We start from the raw sequence: 22,816 nt of genomic DNA, 5'->3' as shown, positions 1-22,816 counted from the left end.
AACATAAATGTATGCATATGATGACAATGGCAAAGTCACCTCTCTATGTATTACTTGTGTATGTCCCTTACACACACACACACTTACGTGTCTTACACAATCGTATGTGACCAGAATGGGAAAATACAGTTAGACGCACACCAGCGGGTTCACGTGAGCTCTCTCATGAGAAGGGCTGGGGAATTATTCCGGGGGAAGGAAGGTAAGGAATGGGAGGTGAAGCAAAAATAGGGAATAAAAAAGAAAGCTGCATAAAAAAGAAATAGAGAGTGTAATATGACTGCACTTATGAATATACGCATACTAATTGTAAAATAAAATTAAACAAGGAAAGATGAAGTATAAACAGCTGGGTCCTCTCAGCTCACTATTGTTGGCATTAATCTTTGAATTTTTCTTCTTGATTCACGAAGGCGACTTCTGATTTGAATCACCCCGCTCATGCTGGTTAAATTAGGAGAAGTGTAGTTGCAATCAAGCCTTGCTGCTCTTTGTAATCATTTGTTTATCAAAATCAAAATTATGTACTTTTGTATGGGGGTAGGTAGTAGGGAATGACTCTGTTGCAAAGCTGAGTTAATTTTTATTGCTAGATAATTCTGCCTCTGTCTGTGAAACGTATGTTTTCTTAATCTGGAGCTTCTTTAAAAAAAAAAAAGAAATCATTTTGTGTGTTTGTGGAGTGAGGTGAGTGTGTGAATGAAGATCAGAGAAACAAATACTTTTTCCCTTCACTTCCTTTTTAAAACTGCTACAGGATTTTGTGAATCCATGTAAAATACAAAGTATCCAATACTAGAAGAAGCGACATGCAAATGAATTCTTCAGTTTCCTTAAGCAACTATTCCAAAGCAAATATTGTGTTTATCTTTTTATCTAAAAAAAAAAAAAAGTTTTCTTAGCTCCAAATCAGCTAATTCCAGGCAGTTAAGTGGAGAATCACCATGGGCACTTCTCAGCATCAATTTGGTTCCTGTTGTTTTCTCTAGACAACTGATACCTATTAGCTGTTTATCGAGTATACCTCAGAAACACTGTTTCTGTTCTCTAATTTACCAAAGTCTCAGGGAAATACTGCATTTGCATACTGAAGCTTTAATCAACAGTAGCTGACAGTGTGTGAAGCAATAAACAGCTTTAAGGCATGCAATAAACTGAGGTTTATTTACAAAACTGTGCAGAGAATCCTTTATTGCCAAGTTACTAAAGGTAATACAGATTACTGCTATTATAATAACAGTCGCTATCAAAGACTTGCTCAGTCAAATATTATTCTACATTCAAACCCACATTTCAAATTAAGCTTTTTTTTTTAATCTAACTTTTAGGAAGAGCAGAATGGTTTAATTCTGGTCAATTAAAGAAAAAAGAAAACCGGGCGCCTGGGTGGCTCAGTTGGTTAAGGGACTGCCTTCGGCTCAGGTCATGATCCTGGAGTCCCGGGATGGAGTCCTGCATCGGGCTCCCTGCTCGGCAGGGAGCCTGCTTCTCCCTCTGACCCTCCCCCCTCTCATGTGCTCTCTGTCTCTCATTCTCTCTGTCTCAAATAAATAAATAAAATCTTTAAAAAAAAAAAAAAGAAAAAAGAAAACCAAAAATGAAACCCAAAAACTCTTTTTATCAAGCAATTTAAAAACTGTAAACTTTGCTTTGAATCATACCATAGTCCTCTGGTATGAAGTAAATGAAACTCATCACTTTTATACTCTAGTTACAGACCTTGGTTGAAAGATCTTTTATAAGAAAGGGTTGACGAAAGCACATCTCTAACGTTTCCACAAAATCCAGTGGAAAAGAGACTAAGGGGTGTCTGTTGGCTGCCACATAGAAAACTGGAAAGAGTCCTCCATGGCTTTACGAGACAGGATACAAATAAGATTAAAGATTAGAAACACAGCATTAAAGAGGAAATAAAGGTCAATGTGAGGTGTCTCTTGCTCAGATCTCTCCAAAGTAGGGTGTATTGCTACATACGCTCCCCCAGCAGTTGTCCATAAAACTCCATTCAAGTCAGACATCTCACAGTTTACCTTTCTACTCTGGTGAGCACTGCCCTCTGAGCCCTGGATTCTCCGTTTCAGGAGCACTGTCACCTTGGGCTGAAATTCCGCATTGCACCACCCCTCCCACACGCCTGCATTCCTGTGGTTAGAAAAGCATGGCAATAATTCATTTGTAAAGGCATGCAACTATGGGAACAAAATCTCTGGAAAAATGCTAAACTGAATCTTCTCAAAATGTGTTCTTCCCCTTCTGAATATATTCAAGTAGTTTTAAAAAATTATGTTTTTAATTTTTTTGGCATTTCTAGAGGGTGTATTTTACAGTTCATTGCTTTACTACACTTAGCATATTTTCTTTCAGAAAACGCTCAACTCGCTCATTCCCCTTTACCTCATCTTGAGGCTGTATGCCCCCAGATCCTCATTTCAGGTTTAATAAAGAATAAGATGGGGGCGCCTGGGTGGCTCAGTCATTAAGCGTCTGCCTTCGGCTCAGGTCATGATCCCAGGGTCCTGGGATTGAGCCCCACGTCAGGCTCCCTGCTCAGCGGGGAGCCTGCTTCTCCTTCTCCCTCTGCCTGCCACTCTGCCTACTTGTGCTCTCTATCTCTCTGTCAAATAAATAAATCTTAAAAAAAAAAAAAAGAATAATTTTTTTTTTTTCATCTCTGTGTGATAACACTATGATATGCCTCCCAAATCCCCCTTCAAGGAAGTAATTATTCCCCTATGTGCTGGAAATGTCACCAACTGAGAGCCTTCAGCTGTTGGTCCTATTTGAGAGGCTTCAGATGTTGGTCCATCTGAAGACAGTCACCATGTCAAGGCCAAGCTGGTTTCTAAAGCAACCTGCATCCGACTCATGCATGCAGGTGTATGAAGGGCCTACATCACTGTGCCGACCTTCCAACCCTAAAGGGCTCTCTCAGCTCTAGAGCTTTCCATGGGGTCAGAGGAAGCTCACCTTCTCCCTAAACTTAATTCTGCTTGCTTTTCTCTCCTTTCCACAAGAGTTGATTCCAAAAACACTCTTTAATAAACCTCTGCAGCTGAATCTTCTCTGAAAACTCAACCTAAGATAGACGTCTATTTAACATCTAAAAAACAATATTGACTGTATAATTGGGCATGGGTCTAGAGTTTTAGGGCAGGGAGCTAAGGATAGAGGTATGAGCATATGACCACTTAAATCCATGAGACCAGATGAACTAATCCCAGGAGTGAATGTAAATAGAAAAAGAAGAGTTAAGGAGCTTGAGCTTCAGGGCATTCCAACTTTTAAGAGGCAGGGCAATGGGGAGGAACCATCAAAGTAGACAGAGGTGGGATCAACCAGGGAGCATGGGGAAAAGCCCAAGACACTGTGGTATGCTAGAAATCAAACACGTAAGTTTCTAAATAAGGAAGGGATTATCCACTCTATCATGCCTTGTCCATCAATGGGCAGGAAGATGGGGGATTCACTTGGCAATGGAATAAGCACAGGGACCAAAAGAGCCACATCTGTGGTTGGTGTGATTGAAAACCTGACTTTAGGGTCGCCTGGGTGGCTCAATCATTAGGCGTCTGCCTTCGGCTTGGGTCATGATCCCGGGGTCCTGGGATCAGCCCCTGCATCGGGCTCCCTGCTCATTAGGGAGCCTGCTTCTCCCTCTCCCACTCCCCCTGCTTGTGTTCCCTCTCTCGCTGTGTCTCTCTCTGTCAAAATAAATAAATAAAATCTTAAAAAAAAAAGAAAACCTGACTTTACTGTGGTCAAAGAGAGAACAGCAGGGAATCTGACCAAGATGTTCTTTAAGCCAGCCTGGATATCGGCGTTGAATAGCTTCCACAACGAAGTAGGAGGCACAGAAATGAGTAAGCAGCTCAAGTAACTATGGGATCAAGGGCATTTTGTGTTGTTTGCTTGTGTTTAATTGGGAGATGCCACAGAAGATTTTGAAGGCGACTGAAAGGACCAGACAGAGCTGGAACTGTTCATGCTGCAGGAAGGTCAGTGGGTGATTCTGAAGCAACGTCCTTGCGCAGCCCAGAGTGGGTCCAGTCCAGGAGAGTGCTATCTGGTCAGTGCAAAGCACTCATACTTAAAAGGTGCTATGTTTTCATTTTGCGCTGGGCCTTGCAAACTACGTAGCCAGTCCTGAGTGCTGTCCCGAGTGGGGTGCAATGTCGCGGTGTCATTTGCGAAGTGGTTATTATGAATCATGACGATATAAGGAATTTAGAGTAAATACCTCTAGAGTAAAATTTATAGTTTAGGAAAAAAAAAGTGATTTGACAGGTAACTTATATCTGCCGAATCTAATAGTAAAAAAAAAAGGGCTTGTATTTTTTTGTTTGTTTGTTTCCTACTTCCTTTTTCTACTAATTCACTTAGATGACATCCTTCATTTCCAAGACTCCAAGAAGCACTGATCTAGTATGCAAGTGACCATTTAAGAGACACAAGGAGGGCTCATTTTTAATCACAGAAGTAAAAACAAAATACACAAATACAGATGCAGAGAGACTGGTAGGCGTGGTGACAAGAGGCTATAAAAGTCTTCATCCATGGGTTTGATGAAAATATGGGGCAGGCGAGGCGCCAGAGTAGAGCCTGTCTCCTTGCCAGTGAATCTCTGCTTCAGGGCCTCACACAAACCACAGATCATCATGGGCAACCATCTGCACAATCAGCCACAGCACTTCTGCTTTATGCTTGGTGATACTAGGAAAGACCATTTTATCTTGTTAAGTTATTTTTAGGTCCTTAATCATTTTTAAGAGAACTGGAGAATGTGGCTTTCTTTCTTTCTTTTTAAAGATTTTATTTATTTATTTGACAGAGAGAGACACAGTGAGAGAGACAACAGAAGCAGGGGGAGTGGGAGAGGGAGAAGCAGGCTTCCCACCGATGCGGGGCTCGATCCCAGGACCCTGAGATCATGACATGAGCCGAAGGCAGACGCTTAACAACTAAGCCCCCCAGGCGTCCCTGGAGCTTTATTTCTTGCACCATGTCAAGAAGATCATTTTCACCCATTTTTATATGTCCTACTTCCTGTTAAAGCCTAAGTCAGAGACAGAAGTGAAGTCTAACTCCACTAACATATGAGCTTAAGTCACACATCTCATATATATGTATATGAGATAAATAAGATATGAGATAAAATGTACAGCCTACAACTCTTCTGGGGCAAGAACGCAAATATTTTTTTAAATCATTTTTATTTCCTTCTTGAGGATGGAAGGGTCAAGAAAAAAATAATTTAGGATCCAGCTACTTTAAGTGTATCCGACTTAGATTTCTCCTTTCCCTACTCGCCCTGACACTTCTCTGGCTTCCTGCCTATGAACATATTGTGGACTATGGAGGAATTATAGGGGCCAAATCACTGTTTGGGAAGAGGAAGACAGGCCTATGAATAGAAAAATATGTTTTTCTCACTTTCAACAGCTTTACATGCCCGGAGATGAAAAATCATTTCAGATAATATGCATCCCATAGTGTCAAGGGGATTAAACTTTTTTGGGGGAATTTAGACCTATCAGAACAACTGCTTTAAAGGAGAAAATTAACACTACAAATCAGATTTAATGTTTGCAAGAAGGAATTGCTTGGCATTAGGAGACATCTCTCTCTCTCTAAAATTCATCTGTCTATCCATTCAACTATCTATTCTTCATTCAAAATATAAAATATACTTCAGGACCAGATGACCAGTATCAGCGGCATGTTTCCACCTCCCGATGTGCACCCACAGGGATATTATCCATTTGAGATAATGTTAATGATGAAAGAGCCCTCTGAGGTCTAGTGTTAAGGAAAGATGAGAAAACATATTCTCCCCCACTTGAAATGAAAATAAAGAGGAAAATCAATGAGACTTTCCTTTCTCATGCTTATCAAAATCAGGGAAACCTACTAAATAGAATACATTATATATTACTAAATCAAAGGGAAAATGGTCATCTTTTAATGTACTCTGCAGCGTTAATCTACACAGTAACACATTAAAGAGTCGGAATGCATCAAGAAAAGCTTCTTTGATGATGGCAGAGCAAATCTGCAAGTGACAGATCTGAAGTGATCCCCATAATATAAATGACACTGCAGATCCTACAGCCCGGGGTTCATGATTCATGCACTTATACCTGCAGCAACCACATGACATCCATGGATCATAAACTGCTATTATCTTCAGGGGAAAAAAAAAAAACAACACTTCCTATTGTACAAGAAATATTCATCAAAAAAGAAAGAGAAGAAAGAACTCCCAAACCTTCTAGAACATTTGAAAGATGTCAGAAAAACAAATTAGCACCTTCAACAGGACCTGTTAATGAGGAAGGTCAGGATCTACAATGGCCTGCATTTCTTCAAACTGTTCTGGAAATGGGTTAATTCCGGATCAAATCAAGGTAGCAGGCATTTTTCCTCAGGACTAAAATTAATAATTCTTTGAGGCATATAGTGTAAATTCTACCACTTTTTGAAACTATTAAAAAGGAGGAGAGGGGCACCTGGGTGGCTCAGTCAGTTAAGTGTCTGCCTTTGACTCAGGTCATGATCTCAGGGTCCTGGGATCGAGCCCCACATTGGGCTCCCTGCTCAGCGGGAAGCCTGATTCTCCCTCTGCCTCTGCTGCTCCCCCTGCTTGTGCTCTCTCTCTCTCTGTCAAGTAAATAAATAAAATCTTTAAAAAAAATTTTTAAAAAGGAGGAGAATGGATAAAGATGAAAGGGAGCTGCAGGTGGCAAGTTGACCCAGCACCGCCTTACACTCATCCCTGGGGAATTTCATCAGAAAAATGCACGTTTTTTTCCCCTCAAGTAATCAGATGTGCAACATCCAACTTTCTGGGCCACTTCTCATGGCTTTCTGGGTTGTTTTGTTGTTGTTGTTGTTTTAAGATTTTTATTTATTTGAGAGAAAGAGGGCAAAGCGAGGCAGAGGGAGAGGGAGAAGGAGACCCCCTCTGAGCAGGGAGCCGATGCAGGACTCGATCCCAGGACCCTGAGCCAAAGGCAGACTTCACTGACTGAGCCAGCCAGGCTCCCCAGGCGTTCTGTTTTCTCCCGCTACTCATGTCTGAGCTGTTTCACGTGCCACTGCAGCTTTGGGCAGGAGAAGCTGGGAAAAGCAAATTTGCAGGAGTCAGGCAGCTCAAGAAGCAAGTTTAAAGCAGGGGCTAAGTTAAGTTTTCCCAGTATCACTGGTCGTTATCTGTATAATTTTATTCATCACTTTTGTAAAGAGGCAGGAAGCAACCATAAGAAAATAAAATCAAGTCTGATCAAGCAGATCCTAAAAAGAAAAGCAGCATCAGCTTCGTGGGCAGGTCTACTCCGCTACTGAAGTGGGTCCGAGTTGGAGAAGAGCTGAGGGCACTGAGCGGACCTCCGTCTCCAGGAAAGGCAGGGAGAGCATTGACTCTGGGGTTATGCAGCTTGATTTGGGATTTCCACTCCCAGCAGCATTCTCTAGGACTTTGGAAAGGCTACTGCACTGCTTTGTTAAATGTATAAAAGACAAGGAAGCTTTCAAAAGCTTAGAGCAATCCCTGGCTAATAGCAGCAATTCAAATTAGATGTTGATATTATTATTAATATTGATCTCTTGACCACCTACCTCTTGGGCTGCCAAAGTGTCACTTTATACTCTAAATTGCAAGTGATCATTTCTTCTCAAAGGAAGAATTAGTAAAATCATAAAGTGGGTGAATATATTCTTTGCAGTGCATCCATTCTCCCGTATTCTTCGACAGTCCACTTTCCTACTCATCCTTCCAAATGCCTGCTACCTTCTTGCTCACATTTAAAACCCCAAATCTTAGTGTGAGTTAACAGAAAAACAAGAATGGTAGAAATGGACCCTCAACTCTATGGTCAACTAATCTTTGACAAAGCAGGAAAGAATGTCCAGTGGAAAAAAGACAGTCTCTTCAACAAATGGTGCTGGGAAAATTGGACAGCCACATGCAGAAGAATGAAACCGGACCATTTCCATATACCACACACAAAAATAGACTCCAAATGGTTGAAAGACCTCAATGTGAGACAGGAGTCCATCAAAATCCTAAAGGAGAACACAGGCAGCAACCTCTTAGACCTTGGCTGCAGCAACTTCTTCCTAGAAACATTGCCAAAGGCAAGGGAAGCAAGGGTAAAAATGAACTATTGGGACTTCATCAAGATAAAAAGCTTTTGCACAGCAAAAGAAACAGTCAACAAAACCAAAAGACAACTGACAGACTGGGAGAAGATATTTGCAAATGACATATGAGATGAAGGGCTAGTATCCAAAATCTATAAAGAATTTCTTAAACTCAACACCCAAAGAACAAATGATCCAGTCAAGAAATAGAAGACATGAACGTCCAGACATTTTTCCAAAGAAGACATCCAAATGGCCAACAGACACATGAAAAGTGCTCAACATCACTCAGTATCAGGGAAATCCAAATCAAAACCTCAATGAGATATCACCTCATACCAGTCTGAATGGCTAAAATTAACAAGTCAGAAAAAGACAGATGGTGGTGGGGATGCGGAGAAAGGGGAACCCTCCTACGCTGTTGGTGGGAATGCAAGCTGGTGCAGCCAGTCTGGAAAACAGTATGGAGGTTCCTCAAAAAGTTGAAAACAGAGCTACCATATGATCCAGCAATTGCACTACTGGGTATTTACCCCAAAGATACAAATGTAGGGATCCGAAGGGGTACGTGCACTCTGATCTTTATAGCAGCAATGTTCACAATAGCCAAACTGTGGAAAGAGCCAAGATATCCATCGACAGATAAATGGATCAAGAAGAGGTGGTATATATATATATACAATGGAATATTATGCAGCCATCAAAAGGAATGAGATCTTGCCATTTGCAATGACGTGGATGGAACTGGAGGGTATTATGCTGAGCGAAATAAGTCGATCAGAGAAAGACATGTATCATATGACCTCACTGATATGAGGAATTCTTAATCTCAGGAAACAAACTGAGGGTTGCTAGAGTGGTAGGGGGTGGAGGGGGATGGGGTGACTGGGTGATAGACATTGGGGAGGGTATGTTCTATGGTGAGCACTGTGAATTGTGCAAGACTGTTGAATCACAGATCTGTACCTCTGAAACAAATAATACATTATATGTTAAAAAAAAAAAAAAGAAGAAGAAGATAGCAGGAGGGGAAGAGTGAAGGGGGGGAAATCGGAGGGGGAGATGAATCATGAGAGATGATGGACTCTGAAAAACAAACTGAGGGTTCTAGAGGGGACGGGGGGTGAGAGGATGGGTTAGCCTGGTGATGGGTATTAAAGGGGGCACGTTCTACATGGAGCACTGGGTGTTATATGCAAATAATGAATCATGGAACACTACATCTAAAACTAATGATGTAATGTATGGTGATTAATATAACATAATAAAAAAAAAGAAAAACAAGAATGGTAATGAACAGGAATAAAAATAACTACCATTAGTTAAGTACTTTCTTTTTTCTATTTCTGGGCACTGAGCTACGCAATTTACATGCTGTCTATTTCATCTGGGCTTCCAAAGACAATAATCTCCCCCGTTTCCCAAGCTCTTATAATTCTGCTTTCTGTTCTACACCAAAGGGTACATTAGTCTCCATTATTTTATTCATCTAGTATTTATTGATACACAAATACTGACCTGAATATTTATATACACACACCATCCCTTGGTAACTAATGTTGCTTCTGTTTTCAGCTAGCTCACCTGAGACCCAGCTCAGATAACAGATTATTCTGACGCAGTTTAAATAATTAAATTTAATATACTCAATTCAACTTACTATACAAAACTAAAATGCTAGGTCTTAGGACTGTATGTATTATATCTTATCTCTTTCAGCGGCACCTTTAAACTTCATTTCAATATAATGGATGGGCACTATTATGTGTGTGAGGGTTTTTTGTTTTTTGGGTTTTTTTTTGGTTTGTTGGTCTGTTTTTGAATGACTACTCACAGTATACGCAGAGGCTAGCAAAATTTTTTTTTTCTTATGTAAAAAGTCAGTAAAAATTTTAGGCTTTGTGGGCTATATCTAGTGTCTGCATATTATTCTTTTTTTATTTTTTGTTGCCATTTCACTTATTTCTCCCTGGTCCCAATTCTTCACTCTTCAAGGATCATATGTGTGCAAGGAGGGGTAGAATTTTATTCTATCCCCACGGACATGTCTTAACCAGTCTATAAAGTGTACTTGAGCTTCCCTTTGGGATGACCTACCCAGCCACAGGCGGGTAGAGCATTTGATCCCCAACTTGTTATAATTAAGATTTGTTCTTTACAGTCGGGCATGAACTTACAGCCGATGACTAGATACTTTGTCTGTAGAAGTGTGCAAGAAACTAAGTGCTCCATCATGAATGAGCCAGGTTATAAAGTCAAAGCCTTGAGAATCATGCCCTTTTCTGCTTTGCTTAAGGCATCAAGCTGAGAAGTGTGGGAATGAAGTAGGGCTAAGGCCAGAGATGCTTGATTTAAATGCCAAATGCAATACAGATCTGCACCTCCACGCAATCTCTGAATTTTTTCCTTCCTGTGCATTTTGGTTGTAAGTACAAAAGTTCAGCTCTGCATTATCCTGTGCCCAGTTTGGATAAGGAATCTCCCGGAGAAGAAATGAAATGGCTTCATTTCTTCCAGGCTGCTCTCAAGCTGCTGTGTCGCTCACTCCCGCTTCCATCGTACAGCTGACTCCTCCAGGCGTGTCTTGGTATAAAAGTCTACAACTGTCATTTAGCAAAACTCTCTAACTCTTCCTAATAGGACACCTTCCTTTTTACTTTATTTATTTTAAAAGATTTTATTTATTTATTTGACAGTGAGAGACACACAGAGAGAGAGGGAACAACAAGCAGGGGGAGTGGGAGAGGGAGAAGCAGGCTTCCTGTGGAGCAGGGAGCCTGATGCGGGGCTCGATCCCAGGACCCCGGGATCATGACCTGAGCCGAAGGCAGACGCTTAACGACTGAGCCACCCAGGCACCCCTCCTTTTTACTTTAAAGCCAATTTTGTTTCTAGAGACTTCGAGTGTGTGATTTTCTCACTCGTATTCATCTTTCTTCCTCTCATTTCCCCTCTGACACTGGGATAGAGAAGCTACAGGGAAAAAACATGCTTCTTAAAGGGACTGACTATGTTGAGGTTGCATGAGGATCAGTGTGGGAGGAATTGGCACCAGCAGACTCCACTGTTACGGGGCTGGATCCCAAGCCGCCATCCTAGGGACTGGTGGCGCCTGAGGGACATTCGTGAGTAATGCTCGGCTGGTGGCCCTTTGTTGTACATCTTGGTGTGCATGCATGTCTCTTTTCCACGTGCTGCAGTTCGTTCCCTTCATTTTTATTGACACTTAGGAGCCCGCACTCTGAGCTCTATGGGCCCCGGCAGGATAATCTTACCTACAATATGGGCAGCAGTCCACACCCTCTTGCCAACTGCCCACTCCACCATGACACCTGGTTCCAGTGCCACCCCCCGGGGCAGTTGCACAGACTCAAATCCCAGCAGCCATTCAGTTAAAGAACTAGATGCCAACCTCCCCTACCTCCTCTTGGATTTTCTTCTCTCAGTCTTGGACTAAGAGAAACACTGGACCAGCAACCACTAGAGGACCAAAACATTCACCCTCACTATTTCTAAGGTAAAGGTCTCCAAAACCATATGCGGTCTCTCCTACCTGGGTTCTTGGAGAGTATCCTATTAACGACCAGGAATTCTTTGAGGTAGGATCTGAGAATTTAGTATTTTTTACTTAACCATGCTTTGTCCAGGTTATAATCCATATTTTGTCTATAACCTCTATGTGAGAGAGGAAAATAGCCAACATTTCCTTTAATTGTTTATTCCTGAGACTATTGAGATAAATTGGATCTTCCCTTCAATCTGTCATATATTTTACCCTCATAAACATCATAAAATTAACCTTTGGAAAACACAAAACTAATGTAATATAAAAAACACCCACCACCCCATAGGGAAAAAAGAAAATTTAATAGTTTTTCTATAACTGAAACTAAAATAATATGATATAGTAGAGTCCTGATTTAGAAGTCAAAGGGGAGAAAATTAAAACAAAAAGAAACCCAAAAAACTACTCTGGCTCCCAAACCTTGCTGTTTCTAAGTTTCCATTTCCTCATTTGTTGGAGAATAAAGATAATACCCGCCTATGTGTTAGGTCAGAATGGTGACCCAATGCAATCGTGCATCATACAGAAGCCGAGGACACACAACTGTGTTTTAGTAGGTTAAGGTAGCTGACCTCCAAAAATGCATCACAACTAATAAGTGGAAAATTAAAAATAAAAGCTAATAAATAACTGAGAAGTATTATGGTAAGACAATAATTTGAATTAAGAGAACTTGTTAAACACTCTGATTTATCGAATTCTACTAAATCAATTAATGATATCTTTATTTGTTATTAGAAACAATGGATGTGATGCAGGATTTAGTGTTGTGACAACTAACTTTTAACCTTTCGTCTTTAGGAATGGATTATGTGGGGCGCCTGGGTGGCTCGGTTTTTTGAGCTACTGATTCTTGGTTTTGGCTCAAGTCATGATCTCAGGGTCATGGGATGGAGCCCTGTACTGGCCTCCATGCTCAAGAAGGAGTCTGCTTGAGGATTCTCTCCCTGTGTTCCTCAACCCGCTCTCACCCATACATGCATGTGCTCTCTAAGATAAATAAATCTTAAAAAAAAAAAAAAAAAGGACTATGTGATATATGAATGACTCAGCTATTTCTAAAAAGATTGCTTATCAATAAGTTGTTTGTAAAGGGAATATACATTTTCTCTTGGTCTAGAAAGTGAAATAGGAAGCATTCTGCAGTGGGGAGCAGGGAGGGTGATTAACAGGTGAAGACTTCTGAATGTTGGTTGAGCAATGGGTTTCTCATTTTTTGTAGCTCAGTTTCCCCATTTGTAAAATTACAATGATAATAGCTCTAATTGCTTTGGGTTTTTATAAGAATCAAATGGGGAAACATTATGTGTGCCGAAGTTTTTATTTATTTATTTTATTTATATAAATGTTAACAGATGCATACATATTTATACACTTTAATGTTCAAAGTTAATATTTTGAAAATACTGGCAGTCCCTTTCTAGGGAAGTAAGATATCCCTGTTCCACTGACATCAGCTTTTGCCATGTAACCTAAGGTGCCATTTGTCTACATGAAGATTGTACATTCTTGACCTATTAACTCAGGAGTAGCCATATGAATTGCCTTGGCCGATGGAAAAAACAAAAAAGTATGGTAGTTATTCCATGCCTCACTTGTAGGTAACAATGAAGAACTGGGTTTTGTTTTGTTCTGCTGTGTTTCCCACAGCAAACATTGCCCTCAGGAAATCCCTTGTTCTAGGCAGAGACCACTTCATCAGCTGGGTTGTGGAGTGAAGACTGAATACAGCACAGTCTCTGACTGTTGATAGCACTGACTATGGAATTTGGCAACATAAACCTAGCTATCCTAACTGATCCCAACTTGACAGTTAAAGGTGGAGTGTGCCTGATAAACACCCAGAAAATAAATAGCATGGTTTCAAGAGACTGGAAGCTGGTGAGGAAACTGTTACTGGAAGCTATCAGGATGGGAATCATGGTTGGCAGTGAAAACTCATTTAGCAAAATGGTTGCCTGCAATAACATGGAAGGCAAGCGATGAACCAAAGAACCCACAGCTCTTGATATCAGAGTAGCCAGGCAGTTAGTGCATGTTTCCCACAGGAGAATTATGCATCCCTGAGGTGAGGAGCTCAGGAGCAGTCTGTGCCTGGGTTTGGTGGATGAACCGCGGGCAGCAGAGTCAGGGGTCACTTCTGGGAGAAGCATTAAGATCCAAATTGTGGTTTATTGTGCCTGTTTTTTCACTCTGTCAGAAGAACAACACTGCTCTGCATAGAGGCTGCCCTTTCATTTGGCATGGGGTGAATGATGGAGGATGGAATGGGCACTGATCCATGGTAGATATACAGTGGGAGTGAGATATAACCCTTCTCAGTCACAAATTGCTGAAGTTCTGAGTCTGGGTGTGTGCAGAATATATCCTAGCTATCTGCAAAGGCAGGTGCCTCATTAAATGCCACGTACACATTACCTATTACTATTTTTATATGAGCACCAGGGTAATGGTGATGGTACAAGGGGATTTCAAAATCTCAGAGGGAAAAAGATGGAGGAGGCTGATGAAGCTAACATATTCTAGTTACTTAAGTACTTGAAGAAATTGGCTCCACATCCGGTGGTGTGCTGGTAAGGATTAACAACTAGCTGTGGATGGAGCGAAAGGTACTGATTTGTTGCATCTGCTAACTTCTGTAGCATAAATGTGCCCACCATGGCTGATTTCAGACTAAAGATGGACATGATGGGACAGTGGGGCCATCTGTGCACAGGGGCTCCCACGATCCCATGATCCCGGTGCACAGCTGGGGCACACGCCTCTAATAGGTTTCGCTGGCAAGTGGGGGTGGTGCACAATCATGCTTTGGAAAAGGATCTGACCAACTCTGGAAGAAAAAAAAAATGCCACCTAATGCCAACCCTGCTCAGCACAGTAAGTTTGGAAAAGCAGAGCCCTGGCTCACATTCTCCCCCACTGAATGCCATGGATGCCAGAGCCAGTCGAGACAGCCTTAATAAGCTGAGGAAAATCACAGCCTCCCCAGCAGTTTTGAGACAGCATGGAAGGAAAATACTTAGAAGGGGAAGGGAGGAGGAGAAAGAAGGATTGTTGTCTGAGAAGAAACCACTTTGATCTCAGTCAAAACAGATCATGCTGAAACCAGGCTGCTGTTCCCTGGGAAAATATATTTCTCCACAAATCCTGCCTTTCTAAATTGAGCAGTGAGTCAGCAGCGGGCAGTGCGGCATGTGAAAGAGAGGAGGACGAGCCCCAGGTACCACTGATGCGTTCTGTTATTAGAAGTCTCTGGGAGAGTAATTTGGTAGAAGCTTTTCAGTTTTTAGGTCACTAGTTTAAATTCAGTCTCAGTTGATCAGGAGCAAAAGGGAATGGCTGGTGGCTTAGGAAAAAAGCCTTGGTGATGACACCCTCGTTCTTTCCCATAGAGACTGCCACTGCAATTGGTGCCCTTTCTTTTGCTCCTACCAGAAGCAGGAAGGGTGAAGAGAAATGTCATTTCACATATTCGCTCAGCTTTCGCAGTAGAGAAATTTGAGATATGAAAAAGATCAACTCCTTTTCATCTTTAACTCACAGGTAGAGTTATTCTCCTATAATGTGGTTCCTGGACCTTTCTGGGATTTATTGAAATGAGACCTAGGGCCATCTTATAAATAGGATTATGTTACCTTATAGAAAGTGAAATCGTACAAAGGCACATTCTGAAGGAATATTTAAACATAAAAAGTGTACAATTTCTTAGCCTGAATCTTAGCACAAATCTAGGATTTATTTAGCTTTTCTTCTTGTTTACACAAATAAATCCATATATTTGTATATGTGGATTATATGTATGTATATAAGATTTTCATTATTCCATTAAATGTACTTGTCTTCATATTTGGTTTTCAGAGACTATGGGGTTCTTTTATTTTGTCCGTTAAAATACTCTAGGGAGTCTGCTTCTCCCTCTCCCGCTCCCCACTCTTGTGCTCTCTCTCTCTCCCACTCTCTTTCTCTCAAATAAATAAATAAAATCTTTAAAAAAAAAATACTCTAAATTTCCTTGTTGCTAACATGACTACCTTCACATAATCTTGTTTCCCACATATTTTAATAGTAAATGAACCACAGAAGCAAGGTCTCTGTAGTTACCTGGGGAAAAGCAACCAAATAGATACTAGAGCAGAGGCACAGAGAAGTATCTGGTAATGCCAGACAAAGTTCTGGCAGCCTCGGGTACTCTGAGGGATCTAAGGGAATGAGCCCTGTTTTGGACATAATGAAAATGTAACCAACTGATCTAGGCCCCAGTTACTTTCCACGGGGTTCACTTCCCATGTCTGGATCATGAGGCTGATGTGTCTCATTACTTTCACATCCTTTCCAGTTCAAACATTCGCTGCAATCTCCACTTTTACCTCATCAGGCTTTGGGTGAGAGGCTGTGTGCATTCAAATAGGAGGTGGGCAAGATGTAACTATGCCTTGTGTCACCTCCTTTGGTGGTAAAGATCGATACTGGGATTTTCCTGAAGCATCACATGCACATCTATCTGTCCTACCCTTCAAGGCCAGCTTTCCGAACTCTTGTCAGCAAGCTCAGCCGTTCCCGTGTAATGACACCAGGAGAAGGTCGGTTTCCTGTCCTCTCGACACCCACGAGTAGAGTGATGTGTCACGTGATGATTCTTACTGCAAGGGGCAATTATCAACACCATGTGAAGCCTGACTTATAGATTCAGTGAAAGAAACAACCATTTCTGGCCAAATGTGTTTTAGTCAGGAATATATAAACAGTGAAAACCAAGCAATCATACTGCAAGTAACTCATATGCCTATGAATCTGGACCTGCAGATGCAAATATCAGCTAGCCCTCCTCCCTTCACCTAAATGAATAAACGAGGCCCAGCAATTACGAGATTTGCCCATGGCCATAGAATGAAGTTGTCTGCCTCAGAATTAGAATGCCTACCGTCCGTCCGTGAACCCAAAGCTATTTTCTCTATACCACACTGCAGCAAAACTAAATCCTGCTGGGCAAAGGAATTCGAGACAGAAAATAATAGCTGCAGACTCTTTGGGTGCAAAGTACAAAATATTCAACTGCACGTTTCCAGTCCCTTCATTCTGTCTTGTAATGATTGCAGCTAATCCCTGCCAGGTAACGTCAGTCCTTCAGTGGTGGCAATCAATAGAATCGATTAGCCGAGGAAACCCTCTGTCCACATGAGCCCCGTTTTCCTTTCCAGATAGAATTTCCCTGTACTAGAGTGCAAGCAGACATGTGAATTCTCCCCCTTACGCACACACAAATACACACCCATCAGCCTTCAAGGTTGTCTCCATAGAGCTTTACATATCTACCAAGAAGCATACCTGTAGATTTAATAAAACAGCACCAATCCTCATGGCTTCACTGATTTCGAGGCTGTACATCAACTGTGGGAAGCGGGGAGGGCTTTGATTATTTGGAGGAAGCACTTCAATGTACACCGTGCAGATGGAGTGCCTGCAGAGAAAGAGAACAGAAACAAGATGGGGGAAAATCCACATCACCTTTAATGACAGACCGCAGTCCGTGGTCTGCCATTGGGCTTATAGGAGAGGACATTTTGATTTTTTAGAGAAAACAATAAAATAATTCAGAATGAAAGGATGGCAAAATAAAAGCTACCACCGAAATATCATGTTTCTATGAAATTATCTCAGTAAAAAGAAAGGAAATGCCTCGGGGCACGTGGGTGGCTCAGTCGGTTAAGTGGCTGCCTTCGGCTCAGGTCATGATCCCAGGGTCCTGGGATCGAGCCCCATGTTGGGCTCCCTGTTCGGTGGAGAGTCTTCTTCTCCCTCTCCCTCTGTCTGCCTCTCTGCCTACTTGTGCTCTCTCTCTATCTCTCTGTCAAATAAATAAATAAAATCTTAAAAAAAAAAAAAAAAAGAAAGGAAATGCCTCAGGGTACCAATTTTTTCCTACTTAGATTAATAGTGTAAATTAAAACCAAATAGCTGTACAAATAAAGGTAATAAATTAACAGGAGCCTTGACTTCTGACTTTACTTTTTAATGTCTTTCTAATAGCAAAAGGTATTCTATAAATATCTGGTAATATGAGCTGTCCCTAGGGCTCTCTTCCTATTAAACCAGCAGAGGGAGTATTGATTAAAATAACACACAAAAGAAAATCCGGGCTGCGTTTTATTAGTTTTCTTGCTGACATCAATGGCTTCATGTAAATGCATGTCAAGAGTCAGGCTCATAAAGTAATTGTTGTGTAAATTAGTTGCAAACAAAAGTCTTCTTTGAAGAATATATTATGAATAGCTAGAAATTAGATTTAATTAAAGCCTTGCATTGATAGGGAAATTTTTGAAGGACAAGAGGACACTCTGTTACTATAAAGACAAAAATAGGAGCACTAACATAATCAACTTTTTGGGTATCTCTAAACTCTGAAATTTCTTTGCTCAACAAAAGCTACAGAGGCAAGATGTTCAAGGTTTATACAGAAGTAGCACTGGCTAAAATTAGAGTAATGAGAAAGTTAGTTGTCTTCCACCTGGAAGATGCTACCACTACTGTCTGACTACAGTTAGCCTTCTGTCTCGAAGAACATACAACCACTGCCTAAATTGTATGCTTTAAACTTATTTTAACAAAATCACTTTTCACTAAAAACACATTTGTTGTCATTTCTATTTGGGGGCTAGAATTTTCTTAAAATAGCCCAAAGTTCTTTTGGGGCACCTGGGTGGCTCAGTCAATTAAGCATCCAACCTTTTTTTTTTTTAAGATTTTATTTATTTGACAGAGAGAGACACAGCGAGAGAGGGGACACAAGCAGGGGCAGAGGGAGAGGGAGAACCGGACTCCCCGCTGAGCAAGGAGTCTGAAGTGGGACTCGATCCCAGGACCCTGGGATCATGACCTGAGCCGAAGGCAGACGCTTAACGACTGAGCCACCCAGGCACCCTAAGCATCCAACTCTTGATTTCAATGCAGGTCATGATCTCAGGGTCATGAGATCAAGCCCTGTGTCAGGCTCCACGCTGAACGTGGACCCAGCTTAAGACTCCCTCTGCCCCTCCTCACCAGCTTACCCACTCACTGTTGCTCTCTCTCTCTCTCTAAAACCAAAGTTCTTTTTATTAATTGCTTCAATTAAAATACATGGTCACCAATAATGTTTTTCTGAGATTATTATGCTAAAAGAGCCTATGTTTTAAAAAGCTTTGCAGAGGGCGCCTGGGTGGCTCAGTCGTTAGGCATCTGCCTTCGGCTCAGGTCATGATCCCAGGGTCCTGGGATCAAGCCCGACATCGGGCTCCTTGCTCGGCGGGAAGCCTGCTTCTCCCTCTCCCACTCCCCCTGCTTATGTTCCCTCTTGTGCTGTGTCTCTCTCTGTCAAATAAATAAATAAAATTTATAAAAAAAACAAAAATAAAAATGAAAAGCTTTGCAGAGAAATACAGATCATAGGCACTGAAAATTTGTTTCAGGTTATCATCTTATGCCTAAGTCCAAACTGTTCCTGGACATACCCTCAATAGATGAGTACCTATAGAATATAAGCACTCTAAAAAGTTGCAGTGACTTAAAAAATTCACACTTGGGACACCTGGGTGGCTCAGTCGGTTAAGCGTCTGCCTTCAGCTCAGGTCATGATCCCAGGGTCCTGGGATCGAGTCCCACATCGGGCTCCCTGCTCCGCGGGGAGCCTGCTTCTCCCTCTGCCTCTGCCTCTCTCTCTCTCTATCTCTCATGAATAAATAAATAAAATCTTTAAAAAAAAATTCACACTTAACATTTATCACAGTATTGTTCCAAAATTATCTCATTTCAAATTAAAATCTTTTTTATAATCAGCTTTTATAATTTATAATAAAAGTATCTGTATTTATTCTGACCTCTGGATTTGTCACTTTATTGTTAAAATCTGTCAATAAAATGAATCAAATTCTAATTGTTCTTTTCAAAAAATATATATATATTTATATATATATTTACAACTGAGAATTTAAGAGTAAGATTTTTTTAAAGATTTTATTTATTTATTTATTAGAGAGAGATAAAGAGAGAGAGAGAGAGAGCACAAGCAGGGGGAGCAGCAGAGGGAGAAGCAGGCTCCCCGTTGAGCAAGGAGCCCCATGCGGGACTCGATCCCAGGACCCTGGGATCATGACCTGAGCTGAAGGCAGATGCTTAATAGACTGAGCCACCCACGTGCCCCTAAGAGTAAGATGTTTACAGTAGGTTAAAATGGTTGATGAAATGTTACTTATAAACTTACAGGTATTAGTCTTAGGGCTAGATGCAAAGGAAAACATGGTGGGAAGGAAAATATCCACAAGTTACCAAATTTAATGTGCATTACAGAGACCCACTTCTCATTTTGAAGTAGACCTATTATCTTTCCAGGTGGTGACCTGGCTCCAGCAGCATCCTCAGGATGCATACTCTCCCTGTTACTACCCTCATGACCCTCGCTTCTTTGAGCATCTGTTATTCATCAAGTCATTTAAACATTTTATAAGTCTGTTCCTTTTTCCAGCCAGCACATTGTCTGTGGATAAGAAGTCCTATAATATCTGCCCTCCGCCATATTGGTAAGAACCCTGGCTGAGGGATGTTGTTGAGCACAGGATTTTTAACCACACATTCCTGAGTTAGAATTTGGATGTGTACCACATCCTGGGCAAATTATTTCAGTTTGACCACTGCCATCTAAAAAAATGAGAGTAATACTAACACCTCAGTTTAGCATAAGGGTTAAATAAGATTACATATGTGTGTGTGTGTGCACATGTATATATGTTGTATATACATATGTATATGTATGCACATATAAAAACATATGTATCCATTATTAATAATAATTGCTCAAAATTAGGAGTCTTATTCTATTCTATGGAATGGGGTAAATAGCTTGCATATACCTTATTAATTTCCCTTATAATATTTTAAACATTTTAATTGCATCCTTTCCCTTTTCTAGGCTAAATACTTAAGGGCATGATACCCTGGTTGCCTCCCCAAAGTGGGTTTGTGGTAGTGTCCACGTTGAGACATATTAGATCAGAATCTTCTGGTGTGGGACAGAAGACTCTACATTGTCTATGGATATACAATATCCTCACACACTTGATTTAGAAGACCACTGGCCCAGGAGCTCTTGGCAAAAAAAAAAAAAAACAAAAAACCCATATAGGCTCACCTTCTTTTTAAATTAGTAGCCTGGGGGGCACCTGGGTGGCTCAGTTGGTTAAGTGACTGCCTTCGGCTCAGGTCATGATCCTGGAGTCCCAGGATCGAGTCCCGCATCCGGCTCTCTGCTCAGAGGGGAGTCTGCTTATCCCTCTGACCTTCCCCCGTCTCATGCTCTCTCTCTTTATCTCATTCTCTCTCTCAAATAAATAAATAAAATCTTTAAATAAATAAATAAATAAATAAATTAGTAGCCTGGGGCTTCCTCTATAAACTGACTTAACACTCACCTTGGTAACCCTGGAGGTAAGAGATTCTTTCACTGAATTCACATTTTTTTTTTTTTTTTTTTTTTACCTAGAACACACTTGTACTCCAGATTCAAAGTTTTCTTTCAAAAAGTTAGGCCTTTCCTGCTTTTGGCACTTTCTACAGCTTCAGCTTACTGGTCTGGAATACTTGATGAAGTCTTTACCAGAATATGAGGCTCTTTCCACTCATGAGAATATGGTTTACACTGAACTGATTATGCTTTGTGTGTTTCCTTATTCTTTCCCCTAAGACTATTTTCCCACGAGGGAACTAAACTATTTACATCCACAATACTGCACAGAGGACCTCTACACCCAAAGATGCTGGTGTATCTGCTACAGAGAAGACAACTTTAAAATGCAACACAAAGAAGCCTAAGCCCCCAGGCAGAGGATAGACAGAACAGCTGTGGTCCAACACCAGCTTCTCCTTCATCCAACCTTATTCCTTCCCTTCCTCTGCTCCTTTCCACAATAATTCAAATGCTAAAATTGCTAATTACATATGTTTCTGCTCTCCCCCTCCCCACTTGGATCTTGGGGTTGTTTGAGAAAGATCAATTTCAAAGTCTAGCATTTTTCATCTTCAACTTCTTGGCTCTTCCTACAAGCATTTAAATAAGCACCAGTCTTTTAAAATGCTATCTCCTTTTTATCACATGTCAGCATGGTATCAGAGTTAGCTTTCCTGAAACTAAATACCAATAGTATTCACAATAAAATGATACCATTAATGTTGTAATAAATATGAGTAATTCAACAGCATCAGTTAAGCACATAATAAAACAGGACAGTCACTAGATAAATAATAACATTTTATGTGAACATTTTGTATTAACATTTTATAGCTAGTCTTAAATGCATAAAATCAAGCAATTATAAATACAAATTTTATTTTTGTAATATTGCCAGTATGATGTAGATAAATCTCTATTTCTAAAAAAAAAAAAAGAAAATCATAAAGCTTTCTCTTTCTCATTTGGTAATGAAGGTCAAAGTAGAACCCAAGTGCTGATGTATTTTCTCAGGTAATCTTAAGATTTTAAAAGACCCTAGAAACAATCTAATTTAACTCTCTCATTTTACAAAAGAGGATTAGAAAATCAGAAAGATTAAGTGACTGAATCAAGGTTAAAAAGTTAATTAGGAACCGCATGCCATGCACCAATCATTTTATCGTAATTATATTATATGATATTTGGGAACAGGACTGTCCTTCATTCTCTTTATGAATACCTAATAGTACTACTTTATTCATATAAAACTTAAATAAATATTAATTTAATTTAATTCAATTCAGTAAGTATAAGGAGACCTACATAAACCAATAGACTAAATACTATCTCCAAATGAAGTTACTTTTTATATCTTTTGGTTTTTATCTGTCCTCTTATACTTATGAGAGACTCAACACAACAGAACAAAGATTACAGACTATTACTCCTCTCTCTGAATTCTTCAGTAAGTTTACTTAATTAGAATAACAAATACATAAATAGATGATTCATATAGGCCTTTTATGTTATTTAAATTTATGAATTAAGACTTCCAATCTGAAAAAAAGAAAAAAAATGGAAAATTGCCTTTTTTTTTTTTTTTAAAGATTTTATTTATTTGAGAGAGAGAGAATGAGAAAGAGCACATGAGATGG

The 22,816-nt window shown here is 40.4% G+C and overlaps 1 protein-coding gene across 8 annotated transcripts in view; it reads right to left on the bottom strand.

Moving 5' to 3' along the window:
* The window catches only part of PCDH15 (protocadherin related 15), a 794,976-nt gene that overhangs the window by 274,821 nt on the left and 497,339 nt on the right, over window positions 1-22,816 (bottom strand). For all 8 annotated transcript variants that reach the window (XM_045877695.2, XM_045877694.2, XM_045877690.2 and 5 more), the window contains one exon: window positions 17,030-17,162. In XM_045877695.2, coding sequence (XP_045733651.1) covers window positions 17,030-17,162 — 133 coding nt within the window. The remainder of the gene's footprint in view (window positions 1-17,029; window positions 17,163-22,816) is intronic.

This window comes from Mirounga angustirostris, unplaced genomic scaffold (genome assembly GCF_029215605.1).
Source record: "Mirounga angustirostris isolate CCGP_5_RB_7025 unplaced genomic scaffold, mMirAng1.0.hap1 SCAF_6, whole genome shotgun sequence".
NCBI classification, from domain to species: Eukaryota; Metazoa; Chordata; class Mammalia; order Carnivora; family Phocidae; genus Mirounga; species Mirounga angustirostris.
The sequence above is the reverse complement of the archived record's forward strand: the minus strand, read 5'-3'. Positions and strand labels throughout refer to the sequence as shown.